Source organism: Bicyclus anynana, chromosome 19 (genome assembly GCF_947172395.1).
Source record: "Bicyclus anynana chromosome 19, ilBicAnyn1.1, whole genome shotgun sequence".
In the NCBI taxonomy this organism is placed as follows: domain Eukaryota; kingdom Metazoa; phylum Arthropoda; class Insecta; order Lepidoptera; family Nymphalidae; genus Bicyclus; species Bicyclus anynana.
The window spans coordinates 2,387,477-2,412,044 of record NC_069101.1 but is presented as its reverse complement, the minus strand read 5'-3'; the positions used below and the strand labels follow the sequence as shown (position 1 = coordinate 2,412,044).

General features: G+C 35.9%; 3 protein-coding genes across 5 annotated transcripts in view; 1 reads left to right on the top strand and 2 right to left on the bottom strand.

Moving 5' to 3' along the window:
• Positions 1 to 21,646, top strand: part of LOC112050853 (thioredoxin domain-containing protein 15) — a 140,393-nt gene extending 118,747 nt beyond the window's left edge. Inside the window, exons 2-3 of one of the 2 annotated variants that reach the window (XM_052887499.1) lie at positions 20,486 to 20,603; positions 20,776 to 21,646. In XM_052887499.1, the coding sequence (XP_052743459.1) occupies positions 20,555 to 20,603; positions 20,776 to 21,593 (867 nt within the window). In that variant the 5' untranslated portion in view covers positions 20,486 to 20,554 and the 3' untranslated portion in view covers positions 21,594 to 21,646. Of the gene's footprint in view, positions 1 to 20,437; positions 20,604 to 20,775 lie in introns of those variants that run through there. The other variant, XM_024089220.2, reaches the window with a different exon arrangement.
• LOC112050842 (sarcoplasmic calcium-binding protein, alpha chain) lies at positions 4,764 to 17,749 on the bottom strand. Of its 2 annotated transcripts, none has more exons than XM_024089204.2 (4): positions 17,546 to 17,749; positions 11,420 to 11,598; positions 10,327 to 10,560; positions 4,764 to 6,477 (listed from the first exon to the last, which is right to left on the bottom strand). In XM_024089204.2, the coding sequence occupies exons 1-4, from the start codon at positions 17,595 to 17,597 to the stop codon at positions 6,355 to 6,357; spliced, it is 588 nt and encodes a 195-aa protein (XP_023944972.1). In that variant the 5' UTR covers positions 17,598 to 17,749; the 3' UTR covers positions 4,764 to 6,354. The 2 variants fall into 2 exon arrangements, with proteins under 2 accessions (XP_023944972.1, XP_023944973.1); XM_024089205.2 differs by having other exon boundaries at positions 11,432 to 11,598; positions 17,546 to 17,744.
• Positions 21,647 to 21,946: 300 nt separating the features above from the next.
• On the bottom strand, positions 21,947 to 24,433 carry LOC112057596 (glyoxylate reductase/hydroxypyruvate reductase). The gene is made up of 3 exons (XM_052887494.1): positions 23,871 to 24,433; positions 23,110 to 23,371; positions 21,947 to 22,674 (listed from the first exon to the last, which is right to left on the bottom strand). The coding sequence occupies exons 1-3, from the start codon at positions 24,020 to 24,022 to the stop codon at positions 22,039 to 22,041; spliced, it is 1,050 nt and encodes a 349-aa protein (XP_052743454.1). The 5' UTR covers positions 24,023 to 24,433; the 3' UTR covers positions 21,947 to 22,038.
• Positions 24,434 to 24,568: the final 135 nt, after the last annotated feature.

Genomic DNA, 24,568 nt, shown 5'->3' with positions numbered 1-24,568 from the left:
AGAATACGGGGGCTGAAGAGTATGGTTGTCGGTAAAATACAGGCAAATAAGGAGTTAAGGCAACACCTGTGACTAGTATTATAAATCGTTTGAACTAACCCCCATCTTTCTCATTCTATAAAATCGTATTAGACAGAGAGAGATAGAGGTGACATCGAATCTCGCACTAGCAAGTTATACAAAACATCGTTTACAGTAGTGTTGTCAGGTGTCCGGATAAAGCCTGCCTGCCAAAGTAACCGGCTTGTCCGGCTTTTGCTACGCTTTACATTTAGCAAACGAGCGAACGACGAGTGTGTGGAAACAAAATTTACGGTAATAATCATGAATGCTCCGCTTTTTTACCGAAATGTCAGGCCAAACTGACTGGGCTGCCCGACTTTTAATTTCGATGACCTGGCAACCCTAGTTTAGAGAATAGTCCTACATGTAAGAGGCATCTGCTAAATCTCGCGAGTAGGCATGCTTGTATCCACCTCGTTGGTCTTCAAACTTATTTTTTACTCAGTCAACGTAGGTAAATCGACAACATAACAAAGTGTGGTAAGTAAGTAGGTAGGTATTCGTAGGTAATTGTACATCTCAGCGTAATTAACGAAATGAAGGACACAATTAAAAGTGAATAGTGCGGTAAATGGACTCGAAATTCAATGTTAGTTTTTTTTGGGTTTTAGAGATAAAATGTAGTCTTCGAAACCAATTACAACATTTTTATATTGTGTAACATTTTTACTCTATTAGACAATTTGTAGCTTAGATGTTTGTAGAAAGTGAAATAAAGGTGATTTAAAAAATCATTCCTAATAATAAACGTTTCTTGTTATTAAAAATATCTTTTATCTCTATGGTAGAACTCTGAAGTGGCGGAACGCCATATTTTTTTACCTTTATTTCACAGTAGACTATTTTTAATCTATGGTAAAAAATAGCGTGAATTTTGGTTCGTGTAGCTGTAGTGTGGCTGTATCATTCAAAACGTATTTCTATTAATGCCACAAACTTATTTGACCCGGTGAAGATGTCTTTGTTGTCGCCCTTTTAGTACTCATACGAATTATCTATGGACCTCACCTCACTCGCTAGACGTTACCCCTCTCAAAGTATAAGATCAACGATCTAACGCGTTTATAAAAACTGTTTCAACAGAATCGATGTTTCATTGCTGTAATCGTTTTTGTCATGTAAAGAGCTCTCTAAAAATGCCGGCTTATGTAGGTGAATTGCATTAAACGGTAAACAACTTCTAGTTTACTAAAAGATGACGTTATGTTTCATTTGTGTATTTGATACTTAATTATATCAAATTTGTAATAAAAACAATATCTAAAAAGAATCGATTCTTCAGACGGAACAGCAAAACATCTTTAGCAAAATGGCTACCGCCGCGACGTTAGTTCCAGTTTTGGCCACCGGAATAGAAAAGTTTGTGGCTATATATTTTATTTATCTTACTCGTTCATGAGTGAGAGGAAAATAGAAGTGTTGGCTGAAAATTTGTATAATTATCGAAATTATTCATTGCATAATCTAGTTGAAAATTATATAGCAACCATAACATCTCAACATTAAAGAAAATTGGCAGATATAACAGTAAAGCTAGATACTTTACAGTTATCTCTATAGATAAGAATAGAAATACCATTTTAGTATTCTCAGACATATCATTTTAGTATAGAGATTTTTGTCTAATGGAGTTAGCTCTGATTTCGTTTAGTTTTCTTTACTACTCGATTATTTATACTTATTTTAAAATTTTATTTTCCAATTAAATGCAAGAAAATTGCATTGAAAACTTACGCTGTGCTAAGAGTGTTTATTATGTATGACTTTGGATATTTTAAAGCATGCTAATGATTCGATATGATTTTATATTTTTTAGAGTCATTATTAACCTTTAATACTTCAAGAAGTTTAGTTCAAGTTCCTCTTGGGGTGGTATTGGAAATGAACATTCGAAATAATGACTGTAGTATATTTTATTAATGTGATAAATTGATAATATTGTAACAAAGTCAAACGGCATATTGTATGTATATGTATATTAACAGAAGTCAAAAAAGACTTCTTTTTTCGAAAAACTTTGTACGCTAAAGCTCCGTCTATATTTTCTTTAGTCTTTAATAAAAGCAAATTGACTAGATACTATAAAATGAAAATAAATGTAAGCTATTATATAAAATAAATAAACAATACAATATAAATTATAACCAAAATGTAAATTTATGTAATTTACAAATAGGTAGATAATTATTTGTTCTATAGATATATGTTTAAGCAAGTTTTATTAACATTAACAATAGGATGACTGAACCGAAATGTAACACTAGATACCTAACATATTATCAGAATTATGGACCAAGGTCGAAACTTTTTGAACTTTTTATCAATGTATGGAAATAATATAAGATTGACATTTCTTTAATACTCGTTTAGGTTTATGTAATTAATTTGAGGAATGAATTTCGTTATTCGTTTATAAATAAAACTAATAGAATTAAAAATTAATAATTGGTTTTGTGAATATATAGTGGGATTTGGGGCTCGAAGTTCGGAATGATTTCGTGTCAAGCGACTTTTAAATTAATGAACAATCACTTTGCAGGTCTAATAGCAGGTAGAGTTGTCCTTTTCTACAGGTAACAAGTTAAAAAGGATCACAAAACGAAAGAAAATGGGGGCGCCACTGAATCGTGGCGGTATAAATATGTGTTCTAAATTTGATTTTAATTATCAGATGAAGTTCGGTAGTTAGTTCGAAGTATCGGTGCCCACAGATTATAGAATAGAGATGTCGATGGTCTAACTATAGTCTTTGAAAGTCATTTTTATCCGATTGTTAACTTTAAAATAAAATTAGAAATAATACTTATAAGTTTAGGTGTTTAATGTATAACCGTTAAAATAAAATTCTTTTAAAATACTGTTAATGTAAACAATTTATGTTTTCTTTTAGTGTTGGGCAATTATTATTTTTAATACATAATTTAAAAAATAAACGGCGGCAGCTTAATTATTAAATAATTAATTAATAAAAAATTACGTATAGCTCGAAAAACGTTATGATGTAATTTAACTAAGCTTAAATATAATCTTTTTTATGGAAAATTTCATTAATGCGTTGTGCCTTTTGCGTCAATTTGACAAAAAAATATAAATGAAAAAGTTATAATAAAAAAATCACAAGTACCTCCCTAGTTGTTCAAGTTTTGTGAAATTGATATTATTGCTTGCTAAGTGTATATAAATGAAATATAAAAAATAAAAATATATTGTGTACCTACCCAATTTTGTTTAAAAAGTTTGTATTTTTTTCTTAGATTAGATAGGTATGGACCGCACCAAAATTCGAGTCCAATTTTCAATTTTTATGGAATTTATATGGAATTGAAACAGTTGTGCAGTAGTGCCACTAGATGGCGGTGTTTCAATTCCTTACAAATTCGCGTTTACGTTAACGCGATAGTAACAGTATCAAACTGCCACTAGGCGTATCCCAACCGGGTCAATCATAGTTGTAAGTTCGGTGTGTTGCAGAGCGGACTCGAAATTTGAGGAATGCTATACTTATATCATATACTTAAATATTATTTATGTACTAAATAAAATAAAGCAACCAAAACGAGTACGTTTAGGTATATTTATAATTAAGTTAATAAAATACCTAATTAATTCAAAATTAATAAAATTAAGTTATTAAAAATGCCCTATTCCGATGTTGTTGTAAGTAAAATTATATTAACATCTACTTACTAATATTGTTCAATAAGCAATTTGTATACTTGTAAATGTACTTGCTAAGAAAAGTGTAATACGCTTTTATCTTATCCCAAATTCTGTGTACTAGCGTTTTTAATAAAATACGATCTGAAAATTTCGTGTATATTTTTTTCTCACTCTTTAATAGTTAAAAAACCATAATAAATAACTATTTACATAGGTATGAAAATCGAAACGCCGTTAAAATGTTTTTATTTATAAAAATTCTTTTCGCTATAGATACATTACCTAATATAAGATTCATGAAGGTAGTTGAAAAATATGATGTAGTTTTTTTTGGAAGGTTTATATATAAAATAAAATATTATTTCGTCTTTAATTTATTTTATTAACAAAAATTTACACAATTTTTAAAGAAAATAAACGTTAATGTGGCAACATTTTTTTGTTTGGGTACTTAAGACTATGGTTTAATTAAACCAGCAGAAATCGGTAAATAACCGCACATAAAGTTATATTATAAAATTTTTATGACATAGATATTAATATTCTATGATAGAAATAGTGTTTATACTGTAGTTTTCTGTATTTATAATTTCAAGAAAAACAGCTTAGGAATATAAACTTTCCATTTACATCACGAAACAAGAAGTATTTTAAAAGTAAATATCGATATAACAAAAAAATAGGAACGACAACACAAAATAAACATTACCTAAATTAATGTCTAAAACATTCAGAGTCATAATATCGCTAAGTTAAAAAAAAAGTGTGTGTCAGCTCCGACGCACGAATGGAGTTTACTCTTTCAGATCGACTGTCTAAATAGGTGTATGTTGCCCCGCAGCATACACTATGTACATCTCAATACCTACGCCTGAAAAGTGAAAGGTGCGCAACCGAGGAGCAGAAGGCCGCGGCGTGCGCTTGATGAAAGCTGCGCAGAATAGGTTGCGCACAAAAAACGTAACGCTGTCATTCGTTCATCAAATTTTACTGCCCATATTTTTTCATACCGGGGGCTTTTAAGAAAAATCGATTCTTAAGGAGTACTCCAAAAACATGTTTAGAAATTTGTGGTAACATAATGAACAACTTATTTTAGTATATAATTATAACACCTCTGTCTATTGATTATTTATTTTTAAATTATTATACTTACCTGAAATATCACAGCGTTTGTGAACGCATCTTTGTTATATTATGTTCTATTTTCGAACGCATCGTGTTGATGCGGAGAATTCGGTATTTTTAGCGGGTACTTTCTATGAGGTGTAAATTTATAAATAGCGAAATATCACCGATTTCCGGAACGTTTATAGGTCAGGTATTTCTATAATATTACAGCGTCTAAATTCAATTGACTTAGTGTGTCATCAGACGTATAAACTACGTACTTATTTTATTATATTGTATTTAATTAATACATTTGCGTACATTTTGAGTGATCTATTCTCACACGGAATACTTCCGATTTAAATAACATAAAAACAAGGCACACAAACATGGGATTTGTAGATTTATATGGCAATTCTGTCTATTTTGAATACTATTTATCAGACTGCAAAGTCCTTAAATGTTTCAAAGATAAGATAAAAAATAGACAGAATTCCCATTTCCTCTCTCAGAGGATATTATTATTCGAAATCCTTTTTCTCAGATAAGTTGAAGTTTTTTTATCCCAAATGTAGAGGGCCGGAATCCAAAAATTCGATAATCGTGATAATATTTTTAAAGTCATGATTTGTTAACTTTAACAGTTATTTTTTGGGATTTACCCAATAAATGAATTGTCAAAGTTAACAATTCCTGATAATCTAATTAATCTAATTTAATGTCGTGACGAAAATATTTTTGGGTTTCTTTTTGCTTATAGAAAAGATCATAATATTTATTATTATTAAAATACGAACACCATTTCTTAATTTAAAATAAATAGATAAGTAAAAATAAAGGTACCAAGATTAATAAAGTATTTCAGTACAATGAGTATGACTAGACTCTAATATTAGAGTTAGGTACAGACTAGAAGAAAAAGATAGATTGACTTTTTAAAACATAATATTCCACTAATTTACACTTATCTTAACACTTAACTTTTTTATATAAACTGGTGCTTTATAAGATTAAAGTCTGGTAACATAGAAGATAGTAGCTAATAAATTATCAGATACCTATAAATCATCATTAATTTAAAAATATTTACTATCTGTCCCTGTACATTTTTATGACAGTGTAAAGACTGGACGACTGTGAGATCAGTCAGGACGCCGTCATAATTATTGAAGCCCACGTAAAAGTGCTGTAATAAATCCGAGACTTCGTTTTTGTCGACGAAAGTTTTTCCTTCGCCGATTAAGAGGGCTAGGGCCTCTGGGCTACTTGACTGAGGATATTTATTAAGTCCTTTTGGACAGTCGTCAGACCAGTCTAGGTACTCTGAAGAATACGCATATCAGCGATTTATTTAAAAAGCCCGTGTAATGCGGTTTTGAATGAATTGGGACTCTCTGAAGACGCGTATCAGCAATCCATGAGGCGCATATTGATTGGAAAATAGAGGAGAAAGAAGAAGAGGAAGATTTGTGTCTATCTATCTATCTTTTCTTTTAGTCTGTGGGCGAGGTGTAACGTAACTTATAATTCTAGCGGGCCGAACAGCATCTTGGCGGGGCAGGCTTCGCTCTGGTCGCTGAGGAACTGCGCGAACAGCTCCTGGTACCTCGACAGCGTTAGACCACCTTTTCTTCTGTCGTCATCCTGGAACGTGTAAGTTTTTATGTTTATTGAAAGCAGCGGGCGTTATTTTGGCGTTATTTTTCGGAAGTTCTGTACGAGCAATGCATACATTTTTGACGAATTCTCTGGTGCAGTTGGTAGTACTGAGGTTCTTAATAGAGAGGTCCTGGGTTCGATTCTTAGCATTTCAGTTTAGGATTTAATATTGTCTGGTGGTAGGCTTCGGTCGTGGCTAATTACCAGCCTGGCTACCGTGTGGTAGTATGGACAGAAAGAAATTTCCTCTCCGAAAAAATGGAGCATGGAGCAAAAATGAGGCATGATCGCATGCTCTTGGTCAAATAATCATTCATCATCATCATTATCAACCCATATTCGGCTCACTGCTAAGCCTTCTCCTCACAGAATGAGAGGGGTTAGGCCAATAGTTCACCACCCTGGCCCAAAGCGGATTGGCAGACTTCACACACGCCGAGAATTAAGAAAATTCTCTGATATGCAGGATTCGTCACGATGATTTTCCTTCACCGTTTGAGACATGTAATATTTAATTTCTTAAGTGCACACAACTGAAAAGTTAGAGGTGCATGCCCCTGATCGGATTCGAATCCACACAATCGTAGGCAGAGGTCATATCCACTGGGCTATCACGGCTCGGCTGGATTAATAAACCGACGGTAATATACTTATTAGCATTCAGATTCAATTATAGACTTAATTAATGTCATTGAAATAATGGCGTCAAAATAAACAATCCAAATCACACATAAACATAATCGATTACAAAATCGGACTAGATCAACGTAAAATTATGCAATACGGCAATAAAAAGTGAACGGGCGCCCAGTTGGTGCGCTGCCAAACAGCCGACCATTCCTCCGAACTACGGGATACACTGAAATTCATTTCACTGGACATTGTCACGCGACTCCACTATCACAATTATAACTTTCAGATCGCAAATAGTTAGAAATATACCAGATATTTATGACTAGATTCCACGTGGTTTCACCCGCGTATAGCTCTTGTTCCATGGGGATAGGGGGATAAAGTCTCAATAGCTCTGCGGTAAGAGCGGTCGGACTCATCATCGGGGGGTGGTGGTTCTATCCCCGCCCCGTTGGTCTATTGTCGTACCCACTCCTAGCACAGTCTTTCCCGACTAGTTGGAGGGAAATGGGAAAATTGGTCATATTTAAAAAAATATAGCCTATGACAATCGCAAATAACGTGGTTTTCTAAGTTTCTAGTGGTAAAAGAATTTTCAAAATTGGTTCAGTACAACATCACTAGCTCACAAACTCATAAACTATAAAAGATTAGTAGCTATAGATATAGATTAGCAACATCTTCCACGAGGAAATCGAAATCGAGTAAGCTTTCATCCCCTTTTTAACCCCATTATATTTTAATGATAGTCGATGTACCAATTACCGCGAACGCCTTTTTTATAAAATCACACAATTTTACATAAAAATTCAACCCCTATTTAACTTTATAGGGGTGAAATTTTAAAATGCATTATATTTTATTTTTATCATGATTTATGCACCAGTCTGCATAAATATAACTTCAATAATGAAGTACATTCCTACAGACTTTTAACCTCTGCAAATATAAAAAAAGGGGATGAACCCCTGCCCCCTTTCGCGACAAAAAGTCTCCTCAAAGCTAATTTCATCAAAATCTATTTAACAACATGCAACAAAATTTATTTTGCTGTTTAGCCCTGAATGAAAAGCTGAAATATAGCTGAAAATTGCATTGCTCCATAGTTAAGGGGCAGGAAACAAATTCGAAATGTTCGATTTCTATCCCCACCTAGGTTTCTGCTTAGTTGGAAAAAAAACAATACTAATAATAAAAGCCCTAGGTTTAGCTTACAAGCACTTTTGAAAAGTACGAGTGTAAGTTTATCTGTTTGTAGCAACTCTACTATCAATTTGGTAACTAAACTCTACTGTTCCCTGGCGGGACATTTAATAGTTCTTTCGTAATAATGTCTTAATTAGGAACCCTTCAGAACTCTGTCTGTAACTGTGTACAGATTTGAACAAACTTATGTCTAAAATTTCTGGAATAATCCCAAAATTATCGTGTTTCTGTGTGCTTCCCTGACATTTACCTAACGCCACATGTCCAAAATAGACAGCGTTTGTCATGAATGAGACACTGAGTGACGGTCTACCAGCAGACCTAACCTGAGACAATCTATAAAATACAAAATCGTGGGCTGAAACCAACTCAGCCAGATGAATTAATAAAATTCGCAAATTATTACTTTAAACAATTTATGCTATTCATGTTATTAACTAAGTACTTTGTCTATAAAGTTAACGGAAAAAGTAGGTTATGACTAATGAGGTAGGACATTATTGCCATTAAGCGAAGCGTGTCCTGCGAATCCTCTTTTAGTTACGCGATTAATTACAGACACCTGGACCGATTAGAATAATCTTTTGAAATCTTTGAAAGCGTAGGTATAGTCCTGGTGCCATTATCATTATGTCAGAATCTGATGATGAGATCCTGGAGAAATCGAGGGGAACTTTCAAAAATCGTAGTGGCGTATAGTAGATATGTTAAACAGGAATGTTACCATAATCAAGGAGTCGCTGAGCGTGGTCTCTGGCTACTTAAAATCTTCGACACCGGGAAGATAGCAGCTTGCAGTGTCACAAGCTGCTATACGCGGTAGTAGAATTATTCTCACTCTTAGCACTAGAGGTGTAGATCAGTGGAAGCACCGGCGAATTTGCTCCCTGTCCCGGATTCTCGGAGCCTGCGCTGAAGGTGGCCACCGAGGGAGTTTTAAGTGGATAAGTCCTACATAATTTTTATACAGACTCCTACTGTGTATAAAGGAATGTTTTTCTGTGTGTGCCTAAAAGTAAAGTAAGGCTCCTTAATGGGACCTCAGCGGCGTCACCGTAGGGGTTTGTGGAGCGCAGAAGCATCGTCTGATGGGGCCCGAAGGAGAGTTAATGGGTGGAACGGCTCTCTAAGCGCGTTTCCCATAAGACTTGAACCTCGGCTTAGAGGGCCATTCGGAAGGATGTCAAAACAAAGCATTGCCAGACCATTAAGTTCAAAACCTGATAGCGAACGATTGATGCCGATTCCGATTGCGACAGCAACCGATCGGCATTGACATGAATTACTAAAACATGCTTGCCAAAACGATGGCGGGGTATTCCGAGAATCGCGTAATATTACGTGTAGCTCTACATACGTCACCGTTGTCTATGACCATGGCCGTGACTGAGGAAAATTGATTCTATAAATTGACGCGGTATATTTACTTGTTTCATATTTGATGCTCTAGAAATTATGAGCTTTTATTTTTATTTTTGATGTGCTATTAGATGCGGATGAATTTTAAAATAAACGGAACTGAATATCAAACGTTTTGTTAATGTAGATATTACATAGGAATTCGAAAGATTTTTACATTTTTAGATGCTATGACTCTACTGGTATGATGTGTTATTCCTCAGAATATATATTTAGCTATGCATGTAGGTACTTATGTGTTTTATTTATTATATTTTTTTTATTTTAAAGGTAACAATTTGATGTTAAGTTGAAGCACCAAGGATAGCATTGAAACATTGTTTAAAGCAAGGACCCTAGTCATTTTCTTCAGAGGCACAGAGGCATCTTTTTAGTTTTATCTCATGGAAAGAGAGAATGAGACTTATATTGGCTTATATTGAATAACATACAAACAGAGTGAGATTTAGGCTGACGTAGACTATTATTATAGTAGACAAACGTAAGCACAAGTGACTAACAGTGTCCGTGGCGCATCCCATCCAGGTTTCCAATAAATAAAATTTAAACTATAAATTATTAAATACAGATACTCACATTTAACAAAGAGTTGTAAGCGTCATCTATAACTTTGATGTCCTCGAGCACCATTCTCTGCACACAGTCATATCTGAATTCTTCAACACCCATGACTCCGTCATCATTTATATCAATCATCCGGAAGTTTGTCTCGATAAAAGCCTTCAAAGCCTGCGGAAAGTCATCGTATTTTCGCCCTATACAGCTGTGTTGGATTGCGTTTTTAAATTCGTCGATAGTTACAACTCCATCCTGAAAAAAATAAAGTGACCATAGACAACGAATCTATTTTTTGAAAATAGAATGTGAAGCGGCAAGCGTGCGCTGTAGCATTGCGTGCTTGTTTTTATTATTTTTTAAGCAACTACTTACAAGTAACGTGCAATTTGTGAAGTGTATCCTGTTACGTTATTCTAACTACAATTTATTACTACGACAACATATAAAAGATAGAATATAGTTTAAATTCATTTATATGTAGGGCAGTTAGTAAGGCATTAGATTCTTGCTTTTTCTTTTCAGTTTCAGCTAAATAACATCTAAAGAACTCTATACGAGTAGGTACCTACCAAGTTAAATGAAAAATAATGTTTAGGACACTCTACTTTTTTGATTTGAATACTGACAGTCAGTTAGGTAATTTAGGAATTATTTATACTGTCATCCTTTTTTTTTAATTTTCAAGTTTATTATAATCATAATTCTAAATTCTAAATTAGATTAAATTTTCAAGTTTATTATAATTATAATTCACTTATTATAATTTTAAATTCACTTGAAAAACACATTATTTTTGACACGAAAATTTCCTGAAAGTTAAAAAACAGCCTCTTGCAAAATTGTGCTTTGAGAGATTATCACGTTAATGAAGCAAAGAAAGGAAACGCTACCACAGTTTTCCATGTACCACTCTAAATAATCACCGAACAACTAAACCTTAGACGATAACTCGATAGATAGAGTAAATTTTTTCAGCACCAGGGTTACAGAAAATTAGCTTCTGAATGTTCATAAATCTAGAAGAAATCTACAGTCTATGGTAATGTCTATGCTACCGGCCACTGCCATTGAAAGCTACACCGACGGCTAATGAATGTTTTGTGTAACCGACATAGTCTGGCACCTTGTCGAAGTCCGCTAACTGCGCGATCTCCTCCCATAGACTGAGCATGATGTGCTGGTACTTCTGCAGGCGGGCGGCGCTGCAATCACCCTTGCCTTCCAGCACGCACGTGCGGAGGGCGAGGCAGTGGAAGTCGTGGGCGTCTAGGTAGCCATTGTTGTCGATATCTGGAAACCATTATCATAATTAATTACTCATATTCGGCTCATTGTTGAGTATGAGTCTCCTCTAAAAATGAGAGCGGTTAGGCTAATAGTTCACCACGTACCTACATTGAGAGTTTGCACACGTAGAGAACTAGGAAAATTCTCATGTATGCAGGTTTCCTCACGATGTTTTTCGTTCACCTTTTCAGACACGTGATAATTTTTTAGTTTGTATAAATCGTCTTAGATTTTCGACTGATTGAACTGAAATTAAAGATTGGAGCTACTATGATAAAGACGTTCGCTTAAATAGGATTTTGATAATTTCGACCCCTATGGGGATAAAACAAGGGATAATGGAGGATCTCCTTTGTGCTGCGGCGTAAGTAGGTAGATCATAAGCTACTTTTCATCCCGGAAAAATCCATGGTTCCCGCGGGATTTTTGAAAAACTGCATTCCACGCGGACGAAGTCGCGGGCGTCCGCTAATATACTAATAAAGTAGTTTGTATTGTTTAACGTGTGTAAGTTTCACAACTTCATTCCATGTTCCATTCATTCCATGAACCAAGTTCATTGGTCACAAACGGATAAAATATATACTATACTAATATTATATAGAGGTTGTCGGTTTGTGGCATTGTATGGGGAATCTCTGGATCTACTGAACTGATTTTTCAGTGTTATAGATATATAGATTTAAAGAATATTTGCCATATTGTTTTTATAATATGACCAATATTCCCATTCCCCTAAACAGGTAGGGTACAGTAAGAAGATTATAGGTAGGTAATAGCAACTAGCCATGGCCGAAGTCTACCACTCGACTAGGCCTTAATTTAAAAAACATATTGATCAAACCCAGAACCCCTCGGCTATTAACTTTTAATTGAAGGTATAGTATACAGTAATTCGTGGAAATGTCAGTCATTTAGACATCCAACGGTAGGGATACTTTGGCAGCGTCTTTGTTTATAAATTGGTAAATCTTATTGCCTGTTTCTCTATTACCGGTTCAATTACAACCACTAAAATAGGCGATCAGTGCCGCATTGCGTAAATAAGCGAAGCCAATTCAAGTACCTAGTTGGTTCAGTGGTGAGCCAATGTGGTTTCAGATCATAATATTCAGGGTTCGAGTCTTGCGTCGAGTCGAGCTATCAAGTGTATGGAGTATGAGCTTCTTTATTCTAAAAATTTTTCAGTTAAAATTCCAGCCTGGAGTTGGGAAAATGCTGGTTACAGCCCCATCCCTCGGAGACCACGTTAAACCGTCGTACCTGGTCACTACCCGGACTAATGACAACCGTGACAACCCTTTGTGACTATCATAGAGTAGGTAGATGACATTAACCAGTTGATATTTTGATTTTTGTCAACGATGAACTTTTAACAAATAAGTACGAAAAATGTGTTTGTTGCTCAGATGGTTTGTTGTTAATTTGATGTTATTATAGTAGCTAAGTCAAAATTAGTGAATTGGCCGGCTGTTCCTATATCGTTCGTTCGTTCGTTATCAACCCATATTTGGCTCATTGCTGAGCTCGAGTCTTCGAGTATGAGAGGCGTTAGGCCAATAGTTCACCACGCTGGCGCAATGCGGATTGCCAGACTTCACACATGCAGAGAATTAAGAAAATTCTCTGGTATGCAGGTTTCCTCACGATGATTTTATTCACCGTTTGAGACACGAGATATTTAATTTCTTAAAATGCATACAACTGAAAAGCTGGAGTTGCATGCGTGATTCGAACCTACGCCCTCCACAATCGGAGGCAGAGGTCATATCCACTGGGCTATCACGGTTCCTATATAGACTGTCAGCATTATTTATCATATATTATAAAAACGCATATAACGAATTGAACAGCGTACATGAATATGCTGTATGGTCAGCGATCTTTGCCTGTCCAATCAAAACAAACCGGGAAAAGAAAAAAAAAACAGAGCAATCTATAATGCGACCTAATATTATCTATTTATGAATTTAAAGATGTGATTAACTCCGAGGCTATTCGTCAGAGCAAAAATAAATCATTGAATCAGTTCCTATGTCAACTATCAACAATATTCATCACACATCACAATGTAATGATAAATATACATGAGAAAATTCGAAACTCGTTAATAGTTTGGTTGCGAAAGGGCTAGGTTTTGGCATACGACCGGCCATTGTTTACTCGCCTTGGCCAAGTCTAGATTGCTAATTTGACCATTGCGACATCTCAAATGAGTATAGTTTTTAATTAATTTGACTAGATTATAGAGATGTCTGTTTATTGAGCCAATTTTTTAATTAATAACCTTAAGTATTTCTTCCGGGTAGCGATTTTTAATGAGAAAATGAATTTGGGTCATCACTGACAACCCTTATTCGGCTCCATATTGAGCACGAGTGTCTTTTCAGAATGAAAGGGTTTAGGCCTTAGTCTACCACGCTGGCCCAATGCGGATTGGCAGACTTCACACACGTTGGGAATTAAGAAATCTCTCAGGTATGTAGGTTTCTTGACAATGTTTTTTCTTCGCCGTTTGAGACAAGTAATATTTAATTTCTGATTGAAATTTGTTTTTATATCTTTTTAACTTCCCGTTAGAGACGAGTAAGTAACAAGATAATGATATTTCCCTGTTTTTGATAATCGATTTTTCACGGAATCTTGACGATTTGAGGAACTATCCTGATTATTTTTACCATGGTGGCTGTTTGTCACACATTACAGATATAGGTACGGTCGAATTGAGAAACCTCCTTTTTTTGAAGTCGGTTAAAAAGGAATTCATCAAAATTAGATATCAAAAAACCATTTTTGTTCATTCACCGATTCAGATCTGTAGATTTTGAGAAATCCCCAAAAAATTGTTTTTATTTTACAGTTGAATGGCCGACCATTTTTAAACCTAATAAGCACTTATGAAACTCGCGTTAATTGTAGTAATTTCATCGAAATTGATTCATTCGTTTGTTGAATTTTTTTGTAAATAAAAACCGTTTTTTTATAACTATTCCAAATCTGTATCTGTAAAACAAAATGCTCTCATAACAAGACCCAAATACCAACTTCTTGTTTTATTGTCAAGGCATAATTGGCATCAGTTTTTTGATCGGTTAACCCCATCAGTTAACACCCGGTCGCTATTTACGAATTAATCTCTTGGCTCGCAATAATTAGTTGAGAAAACAAAGGGAGCAGATTACTAATTAGTTTTCAAATTAGGCCAAGTGCAAGTCAAAGTCAGGCATCGAGGACTCATTCACTGTCGAGTTTTTTTTTTTCACCTTTTCAATAAGGGTCTAAGATTCGAGTCTTTGGTGTCTACATCATCTTCATTTTAGAAAAAATGGAAGCTTGTAACTTATCCGCTCAGGGTGTATACCTATACTAAAGCCTTTCTTAATGAGTACAGTTTACCAACAAAGAAATTAGAAATGAAGGTAGAAAACGCATGTCATTTCATAACTTACTTATTTTAAATTATGTATGGTTTGTTTATAAAATGTTATGTACTATAATATTAACCATAACTAATTGTTCTAAACTGATTTATCAAATTTATTTTCATTAATTTAAGAACAAGTTAATTATAATTATTATTAGGTGTGAAATTACTAGTGATTTATACCCTCATCTTTAATTTGTTTGTTGGTAAACAGTACTCATCAAGAAAGGCTGTAGTATAAATCCAATTTCATCTAATTAGGTTGGATTTAATTAGGAAGGTTGAAACATGGTGACTTGGAAGGTAGCAGGATTCAGACCCTCAATATTCAAGGGTTATAAAGCTCAAGAGTTGTTTATTTTTTTGTTTATTTGTTTGGTTGAACGCCCTTATCTTACGAAATACTGATCCGATTTGAAAAAAATCAACTGAACACAAAAAGTTTAATTCGAAAACAAAATAGTGGCGCTCGGGCGTCCCTGAGAACGCAGCGCCCGGGTGGTATAGGTAAAGACGCCTCTGGTCACGACCCTCATATATGAGGAACACGACTGAAGGAGGAGGGCAGTGAGGGATTTCGCTAGTCTTTTAATAAAAAAATGCAGACATAAATCCAATTTCATTTGATTAGTTCGTTGCAATATTTATTAGTGGAGATGTAGTCAAGACAGCGTCAATGGCGGCACTTCAAGCGGACAGCTGACAGCTGATAGATTACTGCCGCTTCCCTTCGCACTGAGGAAGAGCTTTCCGGGAATTTTGCCCAATCGATTATTGTCTATTTATTACTAGCTTGGTCCGTGACTTTTGCGGGCGTAAATTAAATGTAGCCTGCTCCAAGGTTCCATTTATCTTTAAGAAGATATCGTCGTTACAACCCATATTCGGCTCACTACTAAGCTCGATTCTCCTCTTAGAATGAGAGGGGTTAGGCCAATAGTCCACCACGCTGGCCCAATGCGAATTGGCAGACTTCACACACGCAGAGAATTAAGAAAATTCTCAGGTCTGCAGGTTTCCTCACCGTTTGAGACACGTGATATTTAATTTCTTAAAATGTACATAACTGAAAAGTTGGAGATGCATGCCCCGGACCGGATTCGAACCCACACCCTCCGGAATCGGAGGCAGGGGTAAGAGGTATAATATACCAAATATTAAAATACGGTCAGCGGTTTAGGTAGGGTGGTAACTAGCCACGGCCGAAGCCTCCCAGAAGCAGGACCTGGACCAATTAAGAAAACCTCAAGCAGCCGCGGATCGAACCCAGGACTTCCGTTTTGTAAAGCCACAGCGCTACGGAGGCCGTCTAAAACTTTACAAATAGGAACACGTATGGAACAGGATCTTTTGTGGACAGAACTTAGTTGTTTCAACGACCTCTCTGGCGTTGGCTGTGTTTCTCAACAGAGAGGTCCTCTCCAGGTCCATAATTCATTGCTCATGCCATATATGAATTTTGTAGCAACCCTTCACCACCGTCCACCACCCTCATAACCTATTTTTTGAATTCGGTTAAAATAACGCGTATCCCAGTATTGGTCGACCCCCCACTAGGTGGACCGAGGATATCAAGCGGGTTGCAGGGAGCCGTTGGATGCTGACGGCTCGAGATCGTTGTGCTTGGAGGTCCATGCAAGAGGCCTATGTCCAGCAGTGGACGTCTATCGGCTGATAAGGTAAGGTAAGGAATGCGTATCCGTCAAGCCGTTCTTTAGTTATAGCGAAACTTGTTTCTTTGCCGGAGTGGTTCAGTGGTTAGCCTATGTGGCTTCGGATCTTTCCGATTTGGGTTCATGTCCAAGGTCGGTCTGTGAAATATTCGTATTATATTTCTTTTAAGAAATTATTCGTAAGGTCAAATCAAAATTAACTTATATTTGAATTTGATTCACTTTATAGGTTCTTTTGAAACATCAGCTAATGTTATGAGTGATGGGCAAAGTCGAAACCTTGAAATTAAACTTATGAGGGTACCAAACGCGCCGCTGTCCGAGAAGAGCCCAAAAAAAACTCAGGCAAGGTTTTAAAAATTCTCAGCACGAAGTTGGGTATAGTTTGTGGTGATGCTAATAACAATCCTATTATCATTTTGCTTTGAACTTTTTTGAAAAAGGCGACAGAAAAAATTTAGTTGTGTAAAATAATAATGTATGCATTTAAAGAGCCTTCTTTTTATTTTTTATCAAACTTCCCAGCCACAGTTACTCGACGGTTAGAAGGGTTGACTGAATTACGAATAGCCCTAGATTAGATTCCTACTGTTTCACTATTGTTTAATATGTAGGTGTAAGTCGTATTTTTCTTCACTTAGCAAATATTTTTCATTTAGCTGATTGTATATTTGTTTTCTCTTTATCTCACTACAGCGGAGCCAAAGGGTTATAAGTAATTTTAACTGAATAAAGGATTTAACTGTTGTTCAAAAGAAGTTAATCGTTTATTTACAATGCAATAAGTAGAAATAATGAATTACTCAAAAACTTAAAATTAAATCTATGACTAAAGCTGAGCTTTTGCACTCACCATAGAGGTACCGCACCACGAAAGCTACTCGGTTGTCCCACGAATACGCCATTATTCAAGTTCCCACACTTTAATACTCGTGGCACTTTGTTTTCAGTCAAGTACTCGCGCGAGTTAACTCTCCAGGCCACTCGGGCGAGTGTCGTGGTGCCGGTCGGCAGTCGGTCTATGACTGGCGTTGGTCCGGTCAAGACAATATTGAAATACTACGTCACGGCGACCAATGTGCGAATGGTCCCTAAATATATCTACGTTTTAGTGATCCGTAGTCCATTGCTTGCTTGAGCTTGGCAACGTATCTTGATATTGGGGTGACTATATTCCGTGGTTGAGAAAGAAACTACGGGATGTTGTGTCGTCCTACAAGGTACCAATGCTGGAAGGAATTGCTTGTAGCCAAGACCTGATTCCCATTCTCCCACAACCATCAAACAGGCACGCTCCGTAATTTTTTTTTAATTCTTTACACAAAGTACCTATGCTGGAGGGAATTGTTTGTAACCAGGACCTGATTCCCATTCTCCCACAGCCAGCAAACAGGCACGCTCCGTAATTTTTTTTTAATTCTTTACAAATTAGCCTTTGATTACAATCTCACCTAGTGGTAAGTGATGATGCAGTCTAAGATGGAAGCGGGCTAACTTGTTAGTAGGAGAATTAAAATCCACACACGTTTCGGTTTCTACACGACATCGTACCGGAAAGCTAAATCGCTTGGCGGTACATTTATGCCGGTAGGGTGGTGGCAACTAGCCAAGGCCGAAGCCTCCCACCAGGCAGACCTGGACCAATTAAGAAAATTTCAATCGGCCCAGCCAGGGATCGAACCCAGGACCTCCGTTTTGTAAATCCACCGCGCATACCACTGAGCCACGGAGACCGTTGGCGGAGGTACTAATACGTTCCTCTCTTACCAGTTAAGGTAATTTATTCTTATTAGAAAGAAGAAAGAAAATAATTTTATTGCTACATTATGCCACACATCACAATTATTTAGGAATACTACCCTGCGATAAGTGGCATAAAATAGAAAAATGTCCCAGCTCAGCATTTAGCTAGCTATAGGTATGCACCCCTTACGCAAAGCGCTGATTTTCTTAATAATAAATAAATAAATATACTTAAACAATACACATCACTATCTAGCCCCAATGTAAGCATACAGAGTAGCTTGTGTTATGGGTGCTAAGATAGTTGATATTATAATATTAATATACAATTATATACTACATATAAATACTTAAATAATGTATAAATACACACAGACACTGGAAAACACCCATGCTCATCACACAAATATTTTCCAGTTGTGGGAATCGAACCCACGACCGTGGATGCAGAAAGCAGGGTCACTATCCACTGCGCCACGCGGCAATAATAATAGCTATAGGTACATAATGACCATAAGCTACTTACCATCCAGGTGTAGTTGCAGCCTAGCGCTGGCTTATACATTGTAATGAATGAAAAAATAGCCACATGGGTACAAATCATGCCTACAAGGAGTGGTGGCAGACCGCGTTGGACGATCAGGCTGATCTTTTGCGCAAAAAATGAGCCAGCCCTTCTGTCACTAGTCGAGGCAGTGAAAAAAATATTAGACTCCATGGCTTAAGGGTCTTCACGGCAAAGGGAACAATTATATCTAATTCTCTATTAGGTACTTACCTATACTTCATCATCATCATACCGTGTGCCATCCTCGAACCAAAGTTTGGCGATCAATATGTGAAAAGCCTTCCTATTTTTAGCCACTTCTTTTAGCTGTAGCAATAGCCTAGCCCGATCCCCTATAATAGATCGTCCATCCATTGTCGCCTTTGGCGGCCTAGGTGTAGGACTGGTGTGGATATCTACTCTACCTCAGACGAATTAAATAGGGACCTGCCTCGCTAGACATTACCCCTTTGCCAAAGTAAATGATCAACGATCTAACGCGTTTATAAAAACTGTGATATCTTCAAATCATGTTCACCCTAAATGTGACACCGGCTAATCGGTCGCGTAGCATCACATAGCAAGGTCGAGATCGACTGTAATTAATGTTTTATCGACGCCCATCGCCCACGACGTTGTGTGACGTCGTATTTATATTTGATAATGGAAATTAAAAATAAATTGTTTTAATTGCGGATCTAGGCGACGACAAACGACATCGATCGAGCGGCGAGCCACAGCGGAGAGAATGAAAATTCCTTCGAAGATCAAGAAAGAAGCGACTAGCGAAGAGAGTTGGAGAGGTCCAATTAGTTTTTTACCTACCCTCGACTCATCATCATCATTCATCATTATCAGCCGATGGACGTCCACTGCTGGATACTTATAGGCCTCTTGCATGGACTTCCAAACAAAACGGTCTCGAGCCGCCAGCATCCAGCGGCTCCTTACCCACGACTAATTCGACTAATTTACTAAAGGTTTTATTCAGAGAAATTCACAACTAAGTTAGTTCAATAAATAATCACAGTTTAAAGAATGTCCAGAATTAGTCCTTACAATCAGCGTGGTAAAGCCGGGGAAACCCAATAAAAAAAAAACAAACGTCACGCGTCTCCTTGATAGGCGCTTAAACAAACCCTTTTTTCATAATTTGTATTTTAAAATTTAATACCTACCATCTTATTTCTTTATTTGTGAAGTTTTCTTGAATAATATTAAATATTACTGATGCGACGCTTCGTGTCGTACTGACTCGAGAATGTATTCGGTTTTTTTGCATTTGGAGCGGCTACGACATTGTTGTGTTCCGTACGCCCAATAATTTTGAAAGATTCCTCTAACGATAAAAAGTCTATGGTTTCATAGCTGGTATTGTCAATATGGCATTTTCGGCATGTGATGACAATGACAATTGACATTGACAGTAACACTTACTCTACATAAAAAAAAATTGTCAAAACTCAAAAGAAATGTTTATGTTTTTGCAACGAGAGTGAAATATTTGAACCAATAACATATTATTTAAATATAAATATAGGATACGAACTGCCTTTGACATAAATCAATAAAATGTACCTTATCAGAAGATACGCTTTGTTTTCAGCCATACTGCTTATATGTAAGTTAACACTACCTTTAAACCTTTGTTTTTTTAATAATTTACAATTTAAATATGGATTTAATGTAAATTTCGCACTTGCGATTACGTTGGTTTGACCAACTTTATATTTTAAGTGACGAAATAGTTTTAATTTCATATACTTACTATGTAAGATTTTTTTTTATTCCAGGCCTACCTTTCGCGTCGCAGTTCGATATTGACGAGGAAGCGGATGCTTTAAAAGACGACAACGATTTCTCCACCGTCGACGAATCAGAATCTCTTCTCTCCAATGTAGTTTCAGATGTGAACAAAACTTTGACCAATCTATACAACCAAGTCACCTTTGCTAATGTTACTGTGGATACCAATAAAACAAATGCAAACGAAACACGAAAATTGGTTAAATGTAAGGAGATAGTGTATGAGCCGGATGTCGATCCATCTGTGGAAATAATAAACGGCACAGCACTTGCTAAACTGCTTCAAATAAAACCGGATATTCAAAGTCGAGATGTCGAGGCAGACTGTGTCTTAGTACTGTTTTATGCCAGAGCTTGTCCCTTCAGTGCTCATGCGGCCCCACATTTTAACGCACTAGCCAGATCTTACCCTAATATTAAGATGGTCGGCCTTGATGCATTAAAATATCATGGAATAAATGCACAGTATGGAATTGTTGGAGTGCCTACATTAAAAATGTTCCACAATGGTCGGCCTGTAGGTAAATTCAACGGCACAGAGTATAACATACACTTGTTTAGTAAATTTGTGCATGTTATCACTGGACAAAATCCTCAAGCTCTGTTAGTTACATCAAAAGACTTCCAAGGACCGGTTTCAAGTGTTGTAGAAAAGGAAACTGATTATTTTCTCATCCTGTCATGGTTATTTATCATTACCTGCTCTATTTATTACTTCATGGAATCAAAATGGTGTAAAATGATTGTTGAAATAGTACAACTTAATTGGAGAGAATCTGAAGCACAACATGAGCATATTGATTAAGTTTGTTTCTTTTATTTTATGGTGTGTAAATATATTTATTTATTAATGTAAAATCCCTTTTATTTACAACTCTGAATAACTGCTAATGTAGGCATAGTACCAACTGATAAGTGAGACTATAAATAGCAATAGATAGATATAAATATAGGAAATAATAAATAAACATAGAATATAATTGATGGCTTAATAAATCTCTTGGTTACATGTTTATTAATTACATTTAATACTGTGTTATTTAATGTTTTAGTACTATTTTCTGTTGCAGTTTAAATAAAATCCATTCCAATGCAATGAAATGGTCTATTGATCAAATTTAAGTATGGTTAAAATTTTCAGAACAGAATGAAAACATATTTTTCAAAATCTATTTTATTATAAACAGAAAACAATAATTCTTGTTCTTAAATGTTATAAAAAATACAAATAATCTCCATTATTATTAAAACTACTTTAATTCTGCTGGCATTTTGGCATTGTGCAAGGCAGCAAGTATATTTGCTGCAGTCAACTCGCTCATAGTATTTCTTGTGTCAATAGTTGCACTGCCAATATGAGGTAGAACAACACAATTTTTCAGTTTAAACAGCGGACTGTCCAGTGGTAGAGGCTCCGGAGTGGTGACATCTAAGCCAGCACCCCAAATTATTTTGTTTTCCAGAGCATATATTAATGCATTTTGATCAACCAATGCACCTCTGCTGGTATTTACAAACACAGCACTGCGTTTCATTTTCTCGAATGCACTTTTATTAAACATCTCCTTTGTCTCAGGCACCAATGGAGCACATACTATAACAAAGTCACTTTCTTTAAGAAGTTCATCAAATTCGACTTTGATGGCACCAATTTCGTTGGCCTCTGCTCGTTCGCTGCGGCTGAAATACAGTATCCTGGCAGTTTCAAAGGACTTGACTCGCTTAGCAACAGCTTGGCCTATTCTCCCAAAACCTACCATGCCAACAGTGGCACCTTTAAGCCCAGGTCCCGTCATATAATTGGGGGCCCAGGACACCCAGCCACCTGTTTTAGCGTCCAGCTGTGCTTCCGGTAATCTTCTTGATGTTGTCAACAATAATGCCATCTGCACAAAAATTACTAGATTAGATACAAAATACATTACTAACTGCTAAAATAAACACCAATGAATTTTGTTTTGTTTTAGTGTTGTTAATTTAAATAACCAAGACTGGAATATGATAATCAGTTAATTTGAATAAAATCATTATTATGGTATTTGTAAATGTTTTATTTATGATAAGAAATATAGTGAATTAAGGTATGGATGGCTCAAAATTGTGTAAGTATAACTATTCATTGTCACTATTGATTAGAAGCAGGTGTTAATTAGCAAAGTTTATTACAAACACAGTTATTTGATTTACTTTTCTAATCGCCATACACGTGGTTTGTTAAAATAAAGCTTAGTTAGTTTTTTAACTGTAAGGAAAATAGACGTTTTTTTTATTCTTTACAAGTTAGCAAGTAGCAAAAATCTTACATTAAAAGTAATACTTACTGTAAGTTCAGCTGTAGCGTCCGTCAATACATTGGGTGTGTACCCTACTTTGATGCCCCTTTTTTTGCACTCTGTCAAGTCAATGTGGTCATAGCCAACAGATATAGTTGATATGACCTTCAGTTGTGGTCCGGCTACATTCAGCACTTCCTGATCTATCTTGTCGCTGAGTGTGCAGTATATTGCGTCCACACCGGCAACGCTTTTGAGGAACTCCTCTCGAGGAACTGTTGATGCTTCTTTCCATGTTTTAATGTCACATCTGTGAATAAAGTATAAAAATTTATGCTATTTTGTTCCAAATATTTTTACAATATAGATGTTAGTTCCCATTTCTGTGGGAACACTGGCATAAAATATATCCTATGTTATTTGCTGATAATGTTGCTTTCCATTGCTGAAATGAGGTTTAAAATTGCTTCAGTAGTTTCACAGCCTATTTGTAACAAACGAACCTCTTCATAATATTAGTACACCTACTAAATATAATAATTACTTATTGTAGCATTAAGTTTCAATGTCTAAAAGTGCACAGAAACAGCTTTATTTGCAAATTACAACTTTGATTTGATAGTTGGGTCAATGGTTATGTGTGTAGCAGGAATATGATTCAATTTGTAGGTATTTATCATGTTCCCTAATTTGTTTAAAAAGTAATGTACAAATGCAACTTTTATTGGATAAAAGGAGTGATTATGTTTAAAACATTTGGTGAAATTCAAAGTAACATATTACTAAATCTGAATAAAATTTGAACTTACTTTTTTTTTAGCAAATCTAAGCCAGACTCCGGCATATCTGACCTCGTGATGTAAACTCGAAACCTTCCCGTACTCATGTTGCGCGACAAGTTATTCACAAGACCTTTACGGACTGAACTCGTAACGTAACCGAAGAGCGTTTTATAATTCATGAATCAATTCGATTTAGTCCCGTAGTAAATTATCTGCCGCGATAGCGAAGGTCGCAGAGACTTAGGGCAGATACTTCGGCGCTACAGAAGTTTTATTCTCTTTTTCGCCCTTGAAAAATGATGGTTTCGAGACGTATATTGCTATATGTAACGCCGCCACGGTCGCTAATATAACTTTGCCTTTGGTAGACTTAATGAAAGACACAGCAGACATATTCACTATTATATTGTAGGTTAGTATTTAGTATATATATTATCTATTAATATATTGGTTCGGGTTAATCTTAATGGCAAGGAAACTCGTTTGCACTATCTGCGACTGAGATGTGAAAAAATATGCAGAAATCAGAGTAAATTTCCATTGGCGCAGCGTATACGATATCAGCTGGCTGCAGGCTGATAAGAAATGTCAATGTCAATTCACAATTGTCAAAATGTGTCAAAGAGACATTTACATTTTTTTTGCTCGGAGCACAGATTAAAGATATAATAAAGTGAACGTGATAGCCGGTAGCAAAGTGGATACAACCTCTGCTTCCAATAGTT